The 19,913-nt window shown below is 38.2% G+C and overlaps 1 protein-coding gene across 11 annotated transcripts in view; it reads left to right on the top strand.

The window, feature by feature from the left end:
* The window catches only part of ATXN7L1 (ataxin 7 like 1), a 124,086-nt gene that overhangs the window by 80,522 nt on the left and 23,651 nt on the right, over positions 1-19,913 (top strand). For all 11 annotated transcript variants that reach the window (XR_004842349.1, XR_004842348.1, XM_035896841.1 and 8 more), the window contains 2 exons: positions 4,647-4,869; positions 14,747-15,030. Coding sequence is in view for 9 of the 11 variants with exons in the window: in XM_035896841.1 (XP_035752734.1) it covers positions 4,647-4,869; positions 14,747-15,030 (507 nt within the window). In the remaining 2 variants the exon portion in view is untranslated. The remainder of the gene's footprint in view (positions 1-4,646; positions 4,870-14,746; positions 15,031-19,913) is intronic.

Raw genomic sequence — 19,913 nt, 5'->3', positions numbered from 1 at the left:
AGCTCTGGAGATTCAGGAACTGTTAAGTCTCCAACAACATAAGGACTTCACATCTACAAACAATTCAGATTTGGCTGAGAAAGTTGGACTGTATCCATGTTTCCATAGGACGTGGAGAATCTCCTGGAATAGTTTAAGATCGTTCGTAATGCTACTGATGCAGAGTTTGCAGTGCGCGTTAGGACAATATGTAGCGCTGGGCTTTTAGACTCTTGCCACTAACTAGAAAAAATAACAGATATTGATCTGAAATTGATTCTTTAGAAAGCGCAGTTAATTCAGTGAGAGAGCGTTAAACTTTCCTCCGAGATTAATGTCATTAATACATAAACTGTTTGACAGCAGAAGTCACATGTTGCTCGTCACTTGCTGCAGTGGCTGCGCTGAGACAGCTGAGGGGTTGCAGAAGGATTAATGCAGTAAAGAGGATTGTAACTTTGATTGTGTTCTCTCTGCTTTTGGATTTGACAGCAACTGGTATTTAGAAACAAAACAGAATATGTGGTGTTATTAATGTGGCATGTAAACATTCATTTGGAAGTATTTAAATGCATTGGAAAAGTTCTCTTTCGTATTTTAAACTTGAGCACACATTCATAGCATTGCAGGCTTCTACAGAAACTGAAATGCATGTAGGATTTAGGTTAATATCCCATGAGTGATAACTGGTTTTCTAGTTGCCTTGCAGGAATTTTTTCATTTTTTAGGGGCAAAAATTTTCATTCTACTTTAGGTTCAGTTATGTCCAGTGACTATGCCACTTCTGTCTGTAAACAGGGACAGCCATGTCCACAGCTGTGTGTGTGTACAGGTTCACCCGCCCTGCTAGATCTAATTTGTCTACACATGAACTGCAAATGAGCATAGAAATTTTTACATGGATGGCTGGTTGACTCCTGAATGTGTTAGTATGTGAATATTGAATTTTATAACTACTATTTGATGTGCAAATGTCTTTTATTTACATATTAATTTGTCACATAGGCTGTGTAGTAGCAGATTGCTATATTGTGTATAATTCCTTGTATATATGTAAAATATGAATAGACAAATCAGTAGAAATTTTTAAAAAACAGATGTGACCAGGAAACTCAGTTTGATAGAGGAGCAGCGCAACCCTGGTTTAAGCAGTTGATTAAGCTGGCAGCCTTTTTGCTTTGTCATATATTCACATTATTTCTCTTTGAAACTTATTGCCAATGTCTAAGGCTGATTCACTACCACATAAGTAGTAAGGAAGGAGGAAGCAAGAGGCAACCTAATAGTTCCTGAGAAGGAATGTATCAATATTTAATTATGATTTATACCCCCACCATTGAGATTGGTCTGTGAGGTTTCACGCCTTTGGCAAGTCCACCCTGCAAGTCCAGCCTCCTGCGTCCATGCTTGCCCAGCTCAAACAGTGGTTTTCTGCCCCCTTGGAGGGAGTTACTCTTCCAGCTCTCCGCTGTGGCCCTACCTTCAAGGTGTTGCTGCCATCTTCTCCTGCTGACACTAAAGTGATGTTCACTTACATGAGTAAACGTGCAGATTTTACCTGTCCGAGCAGTGTCTGAGAACACCAATGGTTGTGTGGCACTGGCTATTTATGTTCTTCCTCCTGTATGACTCTCCAGTGGTCATAATTTCCATTTTGCTTCTAGCAAATTTCCAGAGAAGCTGGGTAATGCTGATAATTCTCAAATATGTATCAGAATCTGTCTCCCTAAAACACTGAAGACTTTCTGTAGTGATGTTTTGGGGGAAGAGAGGAGTTCGAGGAGGTAAAAGGAAACACCAAATACAGCAGTTGGTTTTGATCACAAGAATGACCACCAATCTGACACACTCAGATAAAATAAGTAATCTTGTAATCTTTTCCTTTTCTATCTTTTAAGTAAACATTTACTTAAAATAGTGGGATGCATTTTGTTTTATTGTCATATCACAACAGTGCCTCTTCCACCATTTTCTATGTTATACTAAAAAATCCGAAGTTACGTGTATTGGTTTGCGCTTGGGAATTAATAAAATAAGAAAGTTGTCTAGGGAAAAGCACCAAACGTTTAGCTTGACTAAAAATCCAGTGTAAAGACACTGTTAAAAAATAACTCGCTATGGCATGTGATACTTAGATGACTTTAAAATATAATTTTAGATGGTCAGTATCTTGAATGTCTGTCTTTCCGGAAGATTAATTTTAATAACAGAGTAGTGTGTTTCATTTCCAAATATATCCGCAGGGATGATATCAAAGACACGGTTTACTAGAAGGCAGTCAGTCTTGAGAAAACCAGTAGCTGTGGTGAAGATTGGAGTAATTAATCCTGAATTTGTATAATTTGTGTACGGAAATCATGTTTTTTCCCAAGTTTCTCTTTATATACGGCTTGGTTTTTGTTGGTTACATAGCAGTTCCTTTTCATCAGTCCTCAAGTAATTAATGGGAAAGTTGCAAATTTTTATTAAGCTAATTTAAATTGATTAAGTAGTTGCTGAGAAGGTTGGTGAATCTTGAAACAGTAACTATTATTTAATGAAATAAATACTCCGTGAATGGAACTCTGCATTTCAGAGGCAGATGCGTAGCTTAAACGGCTGTTGCCCCAAACGTGAGGTGAAATTAATGTAAATCAACTGCATCCTGCAAAGGACTTTTAAAGGCAGAGGCTGCACACCAAGGGGTGTGGTGGGGTGAAAACCGGCAAATGACAGTTGGCATTTGGGGTGTGAGGGGAGCTACTTTTTGTATGTAAAAAAACCAAAGACTGTTTTGTTCTTCCATTGCAGGAGAATCTGGAGGGAATTTCAGCATTTGTAATTAAAGCTGTGAATATGAAGATATGGAAGTGCTTGATCTTTAGTTAAAAATGCCTTTTTTTAGTCATTGGAGATATAATAGAAAGAGTTTGGAATATTCTTTAACTTTTTTAAAGCATTTATCTTTGTTCTTGAGCTATTCGCCTATTGCAAATTAATCATGGATGAATCCTTCTGCTACTGGCAAGTTTTTACTTGTGAGGATGCCAGACAAATTGTCATGTTTTGATTCTCTGTGGGAAAATTTTTCTTAGTTATCCTTGAAATATCAAACTAGAGAGCGCAGGGTTGATGATGTAAATACAAAACCTTCCCTCGCAGCAGCAGCAGGTCGCTTTTGCTTCCTTAACCCGCTCTTGGCTGATGGGGCTATGCTGTGCAAGCTCAAAGAGTAGTACCCATTTGGATTCTTCGAGTTAAGTGCTGAAGGCACAAGGAAAAATTGCTGCGTGTTGAAGGAGAAACTCCAGCTTGTCCAAAGTTCTTGGTCTATAATTACGTGATGCTTGCTGCGTTTGATTACTGTGTCAGTAGCAGGGGTACCCTTGCAGATCCCTGCCGTTGAGGCTCTCGGTGCCGGGGTGCTGGCAAGCCGGAGTCAGCTGCTGCTGAGCACAGCCCTGCTGACTGGAAAATTCCTCTTCCCCCAACCAGTCCCTGCCGCCCGCCGCCTCTGGCTGGGGAGCCCCAGGTCTGGCTCGCTGCGAGGCGAAGGGGTTGGGGAAAGGGTGTTCCCACGAATGGGGGACAGGACTGTTAAGCATTTATAGCACCTCTCAGCAAAAAACAACTCCCATTTCTTGTAATATTTCATAGTTGTGCTTAAGTTCACAGCACCAAGACTGTTGTTTGCAGCACACTGTGATCAGCTGGCTGGCCAAGCACTAGCACTTCTCCCCTGGAGAAGTACATAATTTGTAAAGAATGGACAAATACCTTCCAAAACCAGTCTTTTAATTTAACAATACCAGGGATAGGAAATGTAGATTTTAAAAAATACTACTAATAATGAAACCCAAACAATTTTGCTGAAGTCTGTCAGTGCTGAAGCCTATTCTCCTGTTGTGGAGTCAGCAAGGCCTTGCTTTTGGCAGTACTTAAGAGGCCTTTCGTGTGATCGTGAACAGTGCTTAGACAAGGGCCTGACCTCTAGATGCAATATTTGTAACTTATATATAAACTTCCTGCTTTTTTGCACTTGCCATTTGCTCTGTGTGGAAAAAAATAAGCTTTTACCTTGATTGGTGCTTGGATATAACCTCCAAGCTACAAACAAGGCAGAGCCTGCTTCTCTGGAAGGGCTGGGAGCAGTAGACCTTACACTACTTCTTGGTCTTCCAGTTGTTTTCCTTATAGCTTCCCATTAAACTTGAAATAAAGTAGTCATGAAGTAAACTGCTCAATAACCATGTCACAGGAATTCTTCATAAGCTGTTATAGAAGTGATGTCTGTCACAGAGTGTATCACTGAGTCGTCTGAGCTGTTCTTAACATACTCTCCTCTTTCTTCTTTACGTGAAAGTACTGGGACACCTAGGGTACCTCACACAGATGCTGGTGGTTGCTTATTGCTTAAAAAATGGTTTGAGATTTCTTGGGTGAAATTTTCTGGAAGATTATTCACATTTATTTTACTATTTTTTAATTTTTTCAGAGCACCTCACAGAATTGATTTTGTTTAATTATCATTTGACTTGATTACATTCACAACAGTAATGAACTGGTGTTCTTCAGAGTGATGAAATCATTGTAACTAGCATAGAGAGGTGCAATTTCCTCTTCTCTGACTTCTTTTTTTTTCTGTTAGCCTATGAAATACTGTAAAGCTTATTATTTTTCCATTACAGAACGAAGACACGGTTCAATGTGTAAACCTTCCCCTTCTCCAGCTTCTCCAGCCTGCAATTCCAGGACATCCCTAGTACAGATGAAACCGAAATCCTGTATCAGCGGCCATAACCCTGTCAGCAGCAACTCAAAGCCATTCAAAACGCCCAAAGACAATCTACTTACCTCCAGTAGCAAACAGCACACAGTCTTTCCTTCAAAGGTATCACGGGATAAACCATGGTAAGTACCAAAATGACAGTTACCAAAGATGGTGGTGGTAAAAAAATACTAAGTATCTCTATGTTCTAGTATCTCCCAGTTCTGTTTACTATCTTTATCAATGATCTGGACAAGGGGATCAAGTGCGCCCTCAGTAAGTTTGCAGATGACATCACGTTGGGTGGGAGTGTTGATCTGCTTGAGGGTAGGAAGGCTCTACAGAGGGACCTGGACAGGCTGGATTGATGGGCTGAGGCCAACTGTATGAGGTTCAACAATGCCAAGTGCTGGGTCCTGCACTTGGGTCACAACAACCCCATGCAGCGCTACAGGCTTGGAGAAGAGTGGCTGGAAAGCTGCCTGGCAGAAAAGGACCTGGGAGTGTTGGTCAACAGCCTGGCTGAATATGAGCCAGCAGTGTGCCCAGGTAGCCAAGAGGGCCAGTAGCATCCTGGCTTGTATCAGAAATAGTGTGGCCAGCAGGACCAGGGAAGTGGTCATCCTCCTGTACTCGTCACTGGTGAGGCTGCATCTTGAATGCTGTGTTCAGTTTTGGGCCACTCACTGCAAGAAAGACACTGAGGTGCTGGAGCGTGTCCAGAGAAGGGCAATGAAGCTGGTGAGGGGTCTGGAGCACAAGTCTTATGAGGAGTGGCTGAGGGAACTGGGGCTGTTTGGCTTGGAGAAGAGGAGGCTGAGGAGAGACCTTATCGCTCTCTACAGCTGCTTGACAGGAGGGTGTAGCCAGGTGGGTGTCAGTAACAAGCAATAAGACAAGAGGAAATGGCCTCAAGTTGCACCAGGGGAGGTTTAGATTGAACATTAGGAAAACCTCTTCACTGAAGGGGTTGTCAAGCATTGGATCGGGCTGCCCCGTGGTTGAGTCCCCATCCCTGGAGGTATTTAAAAGACGGGTAGACGCGGTGCTTAGGGCTGTGCTTTAGTGGTGGACTTGGCAGTGTTAGATTAATGCTTGGACTTGATCTTAAAGGTCTTTTCCAACCTAAATGATTTTATGATTCTGTATTTCACAATCATAAAAAAAATCCATATTCTCATCTAAGTTTACAGTTTAAGACTCTACATTTCTAAAGGGAAGAACCTGGGATGTTTTTAGATTTTTTTTTTTTAAATATACGTATATTATAGGAAGAGGAAAAAGGACTGGGTTATTTTTCTGATGTTCCATCAGAAGTCTGCTTTTCTAAGATGCATATAGCAAGTGAGATATTGACCCAGTTTTCTGTCTTTAAGGTCCATCTTCCATTACAGTATCAGCCCGTAAAACTGATGCTTTTAAACAGTAGGATAATTCTTGCAGAGTTCTTAATACTGCCTTAACTGATATTCATGAAAACTTGCTGGTTACAGTCATTTATCTTCAACAGCAGCTGCGGTTGGAGCTCATTCTGTATTTTGATAATGTTTGATGCCTTATAAGAAGACAGAAGAAAATTCTGGCTGCAAAAATCACTATTTTGGGGGAGTCTTACATCATGTACTGTGATATATATACACATATAAGCTTTGAGACTGCTGGTCCCATCCTCCCGTGACTGTGATGATAGCAGCCAAGTTGCAAAAATGTAAATGAGAAGAGAACTGGGTCACTATTTTATCCCATAAGAAACTGTTTTGTCTTCAGTTATCTACAGAAAAGATGCTTCGTGATTAGGTCACTAGGTTGGTGACTCAAGAGATTTGGGCTCAGTTCCTGGTTCTGCACAGGCTACTGTTACAACTCAGCCTCCGATCTGTGTCTGTAAACTTGAGATAGTAGGACTTCCTTGTTCTTAAGTTTTATCTACTTACTGCGTAAAGATCCTTCCCTTTTATATGTAATATCTAGCATAAGAAGGTCATGATTTTAGGTAGGGTTTCTGGACACAATTGCCTTAAAGCAGTAAATAATTCAATGCAAACCATTCACTCAAAACATAAACTCAAACTACGTTAAAGTAATAGCTCATGTTTTCTTCCTGAAACGTGGACTAGTTGGTATGATGTCAAGGAGAGCAGCTTCTGCCTAGCTGTAGAATTTACTTTGCAGTGGAACAAACTTGACCAAAATCTAACCTTCCTATAAATCTGGACTCACCATCTCCGTAAGCATGATGAGCATTCTGGTCCATTATGCTATATAATTTGGAAAATAGAAAATCTGGATGTTTAGATTACACACACACATACATGGAGATGAGATAGAGGCTATTCTAGTTAAGGTGTAAATGCCTCATTTACTATTTAAAAACAATATTCTTGACTGAATAGTGACCTTTTCTTCTAAATGTTGGAGAGGAATTTTATATGAGAGGAATTTTTTTTAAGTCTAATTAAAAGAAGATCGGAAAGGACTTTAGAATATTAACACTATTGACTATAAACCTGTTTCTTATCCCAGTGATACAGACAGCAACTTACCTATCCACATTTCAGCATACTAACTGAATCTATAAACAATATCTTCCATTCTGGCAACAGATGGCGTTCTGTCAGTCAGTAAAAGCTGGAAGGGAACAAAATAACTGAGCATTTCTACCAATCCCTTTTCCCTTTATTGGGAACATCCCAAACACTTACTGATGATTAACGAGGTAGATTTAGCTGTTTAAAACTGTTGTACTGCTCTCTTAATACTTTGGCAATGAATATGTCAGTAGTTGTACCTGTGAATTACCTAATTCTTGCATCTTTGCTGGGAGATAATACTGTAGTTTTGTTTAGCAGTGGGGAAAAATGAGGCGTGTAGTAGTTAAAGATATCATAATCATTACGTAACAAACCACAAACAGTCTGAAGTGGAGATCAATGAAATTGTCTTTCAAAATTTAGTGTTAAGTGCCTTAGATTACGTGGCCTGTTAAAGAATAAAATCAATCTGATAATCATCACAGGTTATAGAGAGCTGATAGCGTTTGTTCCTATTCCATTAGTGGATTACAATTTTTATTTAGAATTCTAAAAAATATTCATCAGATCTGATTTTCTTAAAGGAGAAATTGTTCATGGAATTTATTCTTTTTTAAGATAAGATTACATCTTCCATTCAGCTGTCTGTACAAGCCATAGAATTTCATCCACTTATCTTTTAGAAAGAAATACTCAATTGACATAGATACATTTGTCTCAAAAATGCAAATAGGATTCATCACGTATCCAAGTGTGGTGTGGTTTATCATCTTCAGAAGCTTCCAGTTATTCAGTGCTTTTGTCTGTTATGTTGTAGTCTTGTAGCACAAATACTTACTTGACATAGGTTCTTCCAGACAGTTCCCAAATGAGCTTAATTTGGGAGTTGTATCACTTGTAATGATTGCTTTCCAGACCTGGAATAACCTTTGTTGTCCTTCCCTGATTCTTTCATACAGCATCTCTTTTAAATTTTAGCTGTAACAATTAGTAGTAGTATCTCAGCAATGGCCTCCGCAACAGCATGGCCCAGTAGATCTGTCTGTTGTCATGCCTGCCTGCGTGTAGATGCAACTCTTCCGTTGTTTAACTTATTGTAAGTTTTGGTTGTCTCATCATCTTAAACGTTGACTCAGTAGCTTTCTCTTCTTCACATCCTGTGTTGTTCTAAGATGCGCTGCAGAGGTTCAGGCTGCTCCTCAGCTAATGCTGTAAAAAGCACGATCAGATGAAAGAGATCTGGAATTATTTCATTTTTGTAGCCACTGTTTTGATACTTTCCTTCTTGTAGTTGGAATATGAAGGATTATTGTGAATACATCATCCAGAAATATCTGTCAGCTCTGATTTTTTCCCCCTGGTATCTCTCTAACATCGTTGCTATTAATATAGCAGTGCTCAGAGACTGGAGCAGTGCTGGAGCACCGCTGCGCTGTGCCCAAGACAAATGTAAACCATCGTTTTCTGAAGCTTGCAGTCAAGGTGGTAAGAGGTATAGCAAAAAGGTAGAAATTAGAGAGAAAAAGGCAAAGGGTAAGATGATTGGTAGTAACAATAATAATGAACAAGCAATTATAATTAATAAGAATACCCCAGATACTGACCCTTTATAAAAGGTATTCGTGGGGCCAGGAACTCTCTCCCACACTGCTGACGTGTGCAAAGGATGCTGCTTCGCTTGTTGTGCCCCAGCACAGCTTCTGAGTGCTGCCCTGGAGGATTTTGGTGCTGTGATGTTCATTTCCACCCATCCGTGATCCTGAGGCAGTGTAAAACTGGGGTAAAGCATTAAAGAAAGCTAGCCCTGAGATACCAGCTGAAGCAAGTCTCCTTGACCTCCCTCCACAAGGATTAGCCATTGCCTGCCAGAAGTTTTGAAAATGAAGAAAATGAGATGGAAATTATGTGGTTTTCCTCAACATGTAGAAAACTGACAGTCTTTCTGTAAAAAGAAATAGGATCACAAAGTATACCTATGGGTAATCATTTAAAATTTATAATGTCACTTTTCAAAGGATTTTTTAAATCATCTCTTAGTCTTTATTTCTTTGTGTTAGGAAATTATTCATACTGAGGTCGAGAAAGTGAAGCCAGTCAAGATTTAAGGATATTCCTAATGCAGCATGGAATTGGAAACAAAATTCAGCAGAGTTAACTTGGACCTCATATTCTAACCACTAAATCACAAATACTTTGGTACATTGTAGAGGTGATCCCAGCAATGTAGAATAGAACAATGCTTTATGTTTTTAAATGTTTGTGAATTTCTTTTCTCACAAATTTGAAAAGAGTTAAATGAGTGGCTGAGATTTTAGAATTAATATAGTTTTAAGCGACCGAAAAAACCCCTAGCAAAATTACATAAGAGTAAGGAGAGATAATTTTTCAAAGCCTGAAGAAAGGAAAGCAGAGGTAATAAGGAGCTCCAGGTACGAGTTGTGACATACTACAGTTATTTTTCTTGCTTGGGAATGACAGTGACAAGCTATGGCTTGGAACCAAAAAAAATTGCCACAAGATAATTAGGAGGGAAATTCACTCCTGTTTTGGGAGTTTGTCGCAGGTTCTGCTGAAGGAGTAGTTAGAATAGAATATTTCAGTTGGAAGGGACCTACAATGATCATCTAGTCCAACTGCCTGACCAAGAACATGAGAAAACAGAAGGAAATCAGTTATCTTGTCTGAGAAAAAGAATGAGCTTCTGAAGCCTGTCATGATCAAGCACTTTGTGTAGCCCTCAGATATTTTTGTAGCCTTTTTCTGGTTCCCTTCTAAGTCATCAACATTGGTGTTGAACAACTGGTCAGCAACACTGGAAGCCCTATTCCAGTATCAGTATAACCAGTGACGTGTGAAAACTAAATTTGCTCCTTAATCTTATTTTCCATATCCCTTTTTGATATAAGCACAACAATACAATAAAAGCTCATAGTGCTTATCCGCTGTGACCACTAAATATTTTTGTTACTATTTTCCAGTGTGTTGTTTCCCCATATTTCTATTAAAATACCTTTTTGAATTAATGAACTTCACCAAACACTCCATGCTGCTTTTTATTACTGCCTTTGTCTCTTCATTATTTAGCTTCCCTCGATCCTGATTCCATCGGCAAATGTTATACCCAGTAATCTTATATTTATTTCTAAAGACCAGTGAAGTTTTCAGTCATGTCAGACTTGGTTATGATGGCTAAAAAGTCCCCCTAGCAAGCAGCCTTATTGAATGATAAATCTCTGAAAAGCTAGTTTTTAATTTTATGTTGTTTAACATTTGCTTTTAAACTATTCTTATTTATGTTTTATAATGCCTTTCAAAAGTCAGAACATTTTCACAGTTATCTTTGTCTGCTTAACTGGTAACCTCATCAAAAAGTGAAACGAGATTTCTTTGCCAAGATCTGATTTTCAGCAAAATCATCTGAACTAATTGTTTTTCAGTTTATTTTTATTAGCTTTTTCATTATTTCTTCAAGACACTCTGGTTTGGGTTTTCAGTGTGGATGCAACAGCAGCACTCAGCTAGCTTCTCTAAGTTTTCAAATATTTCAAGATTCAGTTAGAAATTAATATGCTGAGACCCAGTATCTCTCCAACTCTTTTGGAACTCATGGCCACATTTTCCAGATTTGCTTGTGTAAAAAAAAAAAAAAAACAAACAAACAAAAAAAACCCACCATTATTTTTCAGCAGGCACTTTATACTTACTGAGGAATCAAAAACCATTTTTAATCTGATCAGAGAGCGTTATCATGCTTCCTTCTTAGTATAGAAGAAATACTGAACATTTCTGTCATTTTTACATTGCTAATGACAGTTCTTTTGTAAAAAAAATAATAAACTTGTTTTTACTGAATACAGATTTTTCTCACCTATCTTTGGCATTCATCTGTACTCCCATTTTTCTCATTTTTACTGATTGTTGTGTGCCCTTCCACAGTTTTTATATTTGTTGTTTTTCTAATTGTCCCTTTCAGCAGTTCTCTTTAATAAGTCTAAACAGGCTGTTCATTCAAAAATTCTTTTTAAAATACAGTAAATAAGATTAAGCACCTTATTTTTTATTTTTCTAAAAAACTTTTTAAAGATATCCTCAATTTTCGCTCAAAAAACTCAGTTTGGGAAAAGAATTCTCTTTGCCCATCAAATATAAATATAGGCATTTGTGATTTATTTACCTTTTTAGTCCTTATTAGTTGATCATGGTCACTCGTCCTGTGCTGCTTCCAATTTGCAGTTTGGTTATTGATTCATCTTTGTGTGTTATGCTAAGATGAAACTAGAGTTCCTTAATGTTGAATGCAGTACCCACTTCTATTAAAAAAAAAAAATAGAGAGAAATTATCATCTGTAGCTCCTAAAATCTCAAATAATTTACTGTAGACTGCCAGGACTCCTATAGAATGTGTGTTGTCAAATGCTGAAGTATTTTTCTTTTTTTTTCTATGTTGCAATGAAATGCATAATGGAGGTTGACTTCTTGATCTGTAACAAAACTAACCAAAAATGTTCCATCCCCTGGGCTTTGTTTGTTATCACAATGGTCCATCCATGTATGACCGTATTTTACTACTAGATCAGATACACAGTGACGGGGGTTGAGTGCATTATCAGTACTTTGAATTAAGATAGATCATAGAAACTGGGCATGAAGATTTGTTCATATGTTTTTACATAGTTTTTATATAGCAAAACTACTTGATCTAGAGTAAAAAAATTCTCCTGTTTTCAGAAAATGTAATTGTCATCTGTTTAAAAAAAAAGAATTCCTACCCTGAGATGTTACAATGTGTGTCTGTCATTTAACTTAATAAATGCAGGGCAGTTTAAAAAAGTAGAGGATCAAATCCTTTCTTTCATAGCTCCGTGTTTGCATTGTCATTGAAATACTCGTTGCAATTCTGGTTTTGTGAGTAAGTTAAATTTCTTTGCTTACTGTCCAGCTCTTTACATTTTACTGCAGTTGGATCTGTATTCTGACTGGCTGACTGCTGTATTTATGGTACCACAGGATATGGGATATGGTGGTTTCATAGAATTTAACTCCAGCTCGGAGTATGTCTTGGTGTCTAAATCTTCTTTTTAGTTTTGTTTATATTGAGGTTTGTACTATTTTCTATATAAAAATACCCTTAGCACAAAGGCTAACAACTTCCCAATATGGCAGCCCGCTCCAGCCACACACGCTGCACTTTCTGCTTATCAGCTATGGAGAAAGAGAGGGTTTGTAGTAGCCCAGGAAGGTCAAGACTTGAGTTATTTTGGACCCTGCTTCCAGTGTTTCTAAAGGGTGTCCCATGGTGAATGCATCTCAAGGTCACCTTTTTCTGATTGTAGAAACTCCACGCCCACTAACCATTCCTTCAGTAGGAAGAATTCAGTGAAGGTGCCATTTTCCAGAACCAAAAGATTGAAATTATGTGAGACTTGTGAATGGGAGGAAGCCCCAAACTGTGCAGTGATGTGCAGACAGGCAAATGTTGCCTGCTCTGGGATGCTGACAACAGTGTGGCCTCTGGCAAGAAACTCTGCTTACCTGAACTGCAACATGCCAGTGTACTTCAGAATATATACCACTTTAACAACGGTTGTGTATTTGACAACATCACATGAGTAACGCACTTGTAGAAGCTCTGCACTGCCGTGCAAAATTACTGCAGTGATGTGCAAGAAGCAGATTGTTCCTTGAGTACAGTTTGCTAAGGAGTAATTTCGCACTCTTTATAAATATGTTTAATGTTACCTTTAAGTGTGTACATCAAGTTAAACCTTTAAGATAATAATAGATTTGTTGCGGTTTAACCAGACAGCTGAACACCACCCAGCCACTTGCTCACTCCCCCCTCTCCCTCAGTGGGATGGGGGAGAGAATCAGAAAAAAAGGTGAAATCTGTAGGTTGAGATAAAGACAGTTTAATAAAACAGCAGAGGGGAAAATAATAACAATAACAATAATAATAATAATAATAATAATAGACTATACAGAATATTCAAAACAAGTGATGCACAATGCAATTGCTCACCTCCTGCTGACTGATGCCCAGCCAGTCCCGAGCAGCAATCACTCTTCCCCCGGCTAACTGTCCCCAAGCATGACGTTATATGGTCAGAACTATGATGGTATCTGATTGTCTTTGAACCTCCGACTTTCAGAGAAAGAATCCCCAAGCTTGAAGAATTTTTTTCTGTGTTGGACAGCCTCCTCAACTGTCACCTTTATGCTGGGGATTAAAATTACAGAAGTTACCTTAGTTCTGTGCAATTCAGAAAGGAAAAGATAGGAATACTGTTAAGGAGACTGTATGCTTCTAGATGAGGAATTTGTATTTGTATTTAAGAAATCTTATGTTTCTTTTGTTTGCTCAGTGTGGAATGATAGTCTGAAAATTGTTGGTTTTGCATGATCTGTGTGTGAATTTGCTTACGAGGCAGATAGTCAACAATTTGGCAAAAGCAACTCTCAGGCAGTGTATGGGAAGAACTGAATAAGTGAGATGTTTTGCGGCCTCCAGTGAAACCTGGGCTTAAAGCTCTGAGAATTTAGGTTGTTAAATTAATATTTTTTCTCTGGGTTTGTTTCAGTAAGGAGGGGTATATAATTTATATGTTATATATTAAATGGTAGTCACAAGACAGCCCATTTTGGAATTGCTGAGTGTGTAAAAGACACACATATCCTTATTGTTGGATATTTCCTCATGCAGATAGGAGCTGGAAATGTTAAAATAATGTTGGAATGGAAAATCACTTGTCTCAATCTTTTTTGCTGCCAACTTGAGAAGGTAACATTTGTTAGCGTTGCAAATATGCTGCGGTGGTAGTTAAGTTAGGAGAAGTTAGTTATTGCAAACTTTATTCTGAAAAGGGCCAACTAAGCTAATAATTATATTGGGAATTTTTAATTTTAAGTTGATAAGATTTTATTAAGAATAAATTTTAGTAATGCTCAATTCATCAAGGATTTTAATACTTTTAAAGGGACCACTGTTAAGATTTCTATGCTTAAAATCTCTTTTCTCCTTGTTTCTAGAACTTGTATGTCATTCAGACACATCTGAGCAAATGAATTATTTTTGTGTTTGTTTAAAAATATTAATATTGTTAGCAAACTACTTCGTTATCATGGTGAGTTTAGTACAGCATACACATATCTGATATGTGCTTGTGTTAAAGGCATGAGGCCATATATGTAAGGGGGAATGTTTTGCTTAGTACCAGAGACTTTTTTTGTTTATGAGTAGTTGGGGATTGGATCTAAAAAAAATACAAAAGTTCATTTTCATAATTCTCTCTAGACCTTTACAAATGCTTGGTTTTGTAAACATTTGATGGAACAAAAATAGTCAATAATGGTACTAAGTATTTCATTTTAGTCTGGTCTGAAGATACCGTGTCACTTGCATTGAAATTTTTATATCTGTGGAAGGGGATTAAGTAACTGTAAGTCTTTGGTACAGAAAGTACAAGTTGAAGATTTTTATTTGGTTTTGCAGCGTTCCTGTTCCAGTAGTCAGTCTAGAGAAAATTCCTAACCTAGTGAAGGCAGATGGTGCCAATGTTAAAATGAATTCTGCAACCACTACCACCATCACCTCGTCCTCAGCCTCTTCATCCACTATACCTGCTCCAACTTTGGTTAAATCTGGTTTGACATCCAAGTCAGTGCCACCGTCACCAGAAAAGATTCTGAACGGCAAAGGAATTATAGCTCCATCAATAGACAAGAAACATCAAAATGGCACTAAGAGCAGTAACAAGCCTTACAAAAGACTTTCAGGTAAGTGATGTTGTAGTCCTTCTTTTGAGGTAGTCCATCTTCATTAATATTTCTATAGCTCAGAAATAACATATGAATAAAATGCAGTAGCCTGGTTTTGGTTTGATTTTTTTTTTTTTACTGTAAGATGCCAGTTTGCATATATGAAAAAGAAAGCTTTCACACTCTTAGCATGTGTAAAAATATTTTCAAAGTACACATTCTGTTTAGCTCAAAATTAGACTATTTAATGTGTTTCTCAACGGGACAACAGGCTAAATATAATTTTTTAAGGAAGTGAATTCATTAAAACAGAAAGGCAAAAGGCTTCCTCAAGCCATTATGTAATTTGGGTCTGTTTACAACAAAAGAAAACGTCCCTTGGTTGGGTGACTTGTATAGTCCTGATCAAGTTGAACAGTTGAGGTTCAAGACATTGGGCTATCCGCCAAGTCATGATTTTTCAAAGAATGTTCTTTCTTGGTTTTAAATACTGGAAAATTCTAAGAAGATATGGGAAATGCTGGGGAAGTCTTAAAAGTCCCCTCCACCCCTCTCCCTCTGTGATTCACACATGCGTGAAGACGTTTGTAGCATGGGCATCTCAGTCTTTCTCAGGAAGACAGGACGGTGGGGTTGAGGGAGCAACATTAAATGTGGAAATGCCCTGGATGGCCTTAGGCAGGGCAGTATTGAGGATGGTAGGTCCTCATACAAATCGGCCACGAAAGCACACACCACTCCATCGTGAGAGGGCAGAGGCTCCGGTAAAAAGGTTGACATCCATTGGGAGGAAGAATTATTTTCTGTGGAGCTCCCCAGAGGTGACCCATGCCAGCTGTTGGGCAACAAGTAGAGAATTTGCCCCTTAAAGCTTGAAAACATATTTTTGTACAGAATGAAAGGAAGCAAAGTGTTTTGAGGGATTTTTTTTTTAATTTTATTTTTTTTAACAAAAGTAACTGACTCTAGTTTAGGGCTTCAGAAGCTGTGCAGGGTCTATTCATCAGCTAGCAGTCCTTTGTGATTTGGGCAGGAACTTCTTGTGTGTACTGAAAGGCTAATTTTGCTAATGGCAGCATGATCCGCATTAGATCGTCAGTTTGGCAGAAAGTTAGTTCACATGATTTCTAAATGTGCACTAGTTATGAACCAAGTATAAGTGTACAAGATAAATGCTTTCATTTCCAGTTAGTGAGTGTGCCCGATTGTTTGACTGAATATCAGGTTTATTTTTTTCATTTTCTCAAATTTGGCAGTTAGCCTATGGTACTGCTACCTTGGCTTGATTCCAGACCAGTACGAGGTATTTGCTAGGGCTGTGTGTGGTATGGAACAACGCCATTGCCTTAAAGGATTCAGTACACTGATTGCTTTCTTAACTAGTTAAAGGTGGCATATAAGAAAACAGAACCGTTGTTCATGATAGCATTCCACAAAATGAAAAAAGACTAAGAGAAAGTAGCTGATTAGGCTTTTCAACCTTACATATGACTTGCTAAGATCCAATTTGTTTTTCTAATAAAAACTCTCTATATTTTGCAGTTAATTTAAGATACTGGTTTCTTTTAACCTTTTATTTCCTTTAATGGTTTAGATGCTTAATTTAGCTTATCAGTTCTGAATGCCTACTTGGGCAATTGAAACCGATACTTTTTGAGGTACTTGTTTTCCTCATGTCACCCTGTACCCCCGCAGGGCTGTAGGTGATACTCAGACCTTTTTTGTATGAGTGCTTTGCTGAAATATGTTCATAAAGGAGAATAATTTCTGTAGAGCCTTCCTTCAACTTGCTTGCTTTTTCTGTAGAGGTGACTCCATCGTTACTCTGTCTCCAAGCTGTCACTCGCAGTGTCTTCTAGGTTAGGGAATGTTTCGCTGGTGGAAATTTCCAAACAGGCTGGAACTCTGCACAGGACTGTTTAAGCACTCCAGAAGGCATTACTTTTAATGGTTAGCAAATACACAGAATTGATATTTTTTTTAAAGTTCTTTTGGCATTATCAGATGTGGAATCCATTCAGACTTGCTTCTGATGCCTCACGTATTGATGCAGCAACACAGTAATTTAACAATGATGCAAATAGGAAAAGTCCTGAGAGCACTGTAGATGAATTGCCTGTAGATTGCATGTCAGTATGATGGATTCCTCTCCATTATTATACAGAACTCTGCAAAGGCTGAGAAAAAGATCTTGGAAGGTCAATGAGATGATTATTTTAGATATCCCATAAATTTCATTCGTTTCACATTAAAAGAATGAGACAGTGGCTAGAGGATTTAGGTTTCCCTCAGTCTGCTCCTGTGGAACTGTGCAGCTGTTAATTTTTGAAGCTCCTTAATAGGTCTGGCTGGTTTACATCTGTTTTCTTTCCTTTTTAGCAACCTTCACTCATGCCATTTCCCTGAGTGTGGCTGAAGTTTGGGTTTTTTCTTTGCTGAGAGCTGGTGGTTGTTTGGGTGATGAATGAACCTGCCCTCTTTTCGGGAGCACTGTTGTTGGTGAGAGAGAGGAAACAGCTCGTGGAACCACAAAAGACAGTCTGTAGCTGCCCACCATAAGTGGATCAGTGTTCCCTAGTAGCAAACTGTAAACAAAATTTTTTTTTCCTAAGACTTCCTTAGTTCTTTTTCTCTTTGGGGGGTGCTTAAAGAATGCAGATGGCCAGTTTACACCAAGAATATTTGTTGTGTTGCAAACAGGAGTTTGAGACAATTCAGTTTTGACCCTTCGTCTTCTTTCAGTGAGGTTGTACCGAATGCTCTTTACTCTCTGAATGTGAAGAAGTGAAATCCATTCTGGAGAAACGGCTTTCTCAAGCTGTGCCTGTGCACAGGAGTCTAGGGGTTCTCATGCTGCACATTTCCCAATACAGAGGTAGTCAGAAGCTGCATTTTGTTATTGATGAGAAGATGATAATCTTCATTTAATGTGTTGCCCAAACCAGGCACGTCTGTAGCTGGCAGTTAGATGTTCATGGTTTCTCTGGAACAGCCATGCAGGCTTCAGCCAGGAGAAGTGGTTTCCTGTTTGTTTAGTAGTTTCTGTTTCTCAGGGAAAACATGTTATTTTGTTGTTCAGTAGATGGCGGAGGCTTCCACTTTCTCTGACTATAATTCATTCTGTTGATTTTACCTCTATACGGTTTCCTAAAACCTGGCTTTGCTATAATCAGTCCTGCAAGTTTTTATTGACACTCTGATTGACAAGTAGCTCCCCAGAGGAGCACTTTTGATTTTCAAAATATGTTTCCCTGTTGGTCCAAACCAGTCCTCACCTGGTGACTTTCAGAATGCATTCCACAGCTTTATGGTTAGCCTCAGGATTTTTCATTTGAAGGCTTATAAATAAGTCCATGTAGTCTACTTAGTTTATTTTTTAATTGCATTGAAGATTTTTGGGTGGGTGATTCAGGAAACTGTGATAGGAATATCATACACTGAAAAAACAGGAGTAGTTAACTCCTTTAGTTCATGAACATGCATTTTCATCAATTAGAAAAAAAATGTTTATTATATTTAGTCATACACAGCTACATTTCTGTTTCTGTTGTGCTGCAAAGGCCGCAGAAACTACAACTACTTGTGACAGATTTCAGTCCCTTTCTAGATGTCACTAAAGAAAACAGTGCCAACTGTTTTTTCCAAGCTTGCTTTTTGAGATGTCTCTGCTAATAGGTTGATAACATAATCATTTAACGTTTGCTTTATCGTTTTTAAGCCCATATAGCAGAATACATAAAACAGTAACTGTGGTATCTAGACAACAACTGTTGTCCAACGTAGGCTACTTGGCCTCACGTTTCTTCTTCCAGCTGTTCTACTTGCTGTGATGCTGTCATAACATTGTAACATAGCTGTGAATTGCTGTCTTCATCCTAGCTCTGATTTGTTTGTTTATAAAGAATTTTTAGTTCCTCAGAGTAGATGTTGTACTTGAGAACAGGATGTTTATTATATCCGAATGTAAGACAACTGTATAGTTAAAATTGGCTTTGGTAAATAGTTTATATTCCACTACTAAACAAAGGCAAACCAGTCTGCCAATTAAAACATACAATGTCAAGGTGCATAAAGATAATGGTAGATTTCTTTTGTGGCATAAACTAAGTGTATGCCCACAGTTTTGTTGCAGCTCTGTAGTGCAAACCCTAAAATTAACATAACCTAGAGGAGGTGATGCTATCTGTGGTATATAAATACTAAAATATTAATGAAAATGAAATATGCAAATACTGCATATTAACTATTAATGCACTTTTAATGTTAATCCTGAGTAGAACTCATGTAAATGCCTTTTTTTCATAATCTCTGCAAATTTTAAACTCCACACCTCCCTTCACTTAGGGAAATAAGAACTAACATACATGTTATTTTACACAGATTTCCAGGACAGATTTAGATAAATTTTGCTTATAAAATGCCACTAGTAATCTTGCATTATCTTTTGAGACACCGTGGGCTGTTTTTCAGAGCTTCTGAGTATGTCAAAGAAATGTTGTTCAAAGCATTTGTGATATTTAGTCTGTATTTGTCCTAGCCAAGCTCAGAAGCTAGATTTGCAAACGCTGTGTTTCATGGCCTCAGAGACAGCCAGAGTTAGAGAGGGAATTGAACTCACAGGTATTTGGCTTGGTCCTGTGTTTGGACCATTTTGCTGAGCACAGCAATGTAAGCAGACTTACTCGTATGCAGTCTGTGATTGAAATCCCACTCTAAATAGTTTGAAATATGTAAGGACAAAAAAATGCACAACTGTGAGTGATGCACATCTCGCTACTGTGGGGTGCTGGGATTGGGAACAGTGGTTCAGGATGAGCCTGTTTGAATTAAGTGCTATCAGGCAAAAATTATCACTACTCTTTTTAAAATTCCATAATAATCTATTTTTCTCTCCTTTTTCT

The sequence above is a fragment of the Egretta garzetta genome, unplaced genomic scaffold (assembly GCF_000687185.1).
Source record: "Egretta garzetta isolate BGI_Z169 unplaced genomic scaffold, ASM68718v1 scaffold156, whole genome shotgun sequence".
Classification (NCBI taxonomy): domain Eukaryota; kingdom Metazoa; phylum Chordata; class Aves; order Pelecaniformes; family Ardeidae; genus Egretta; species Egretta garzetta.
Note: the sequence above shows the minus strand (reverse complement) of the source record. Positions and strands in the feature narration are given on the sequence as shown.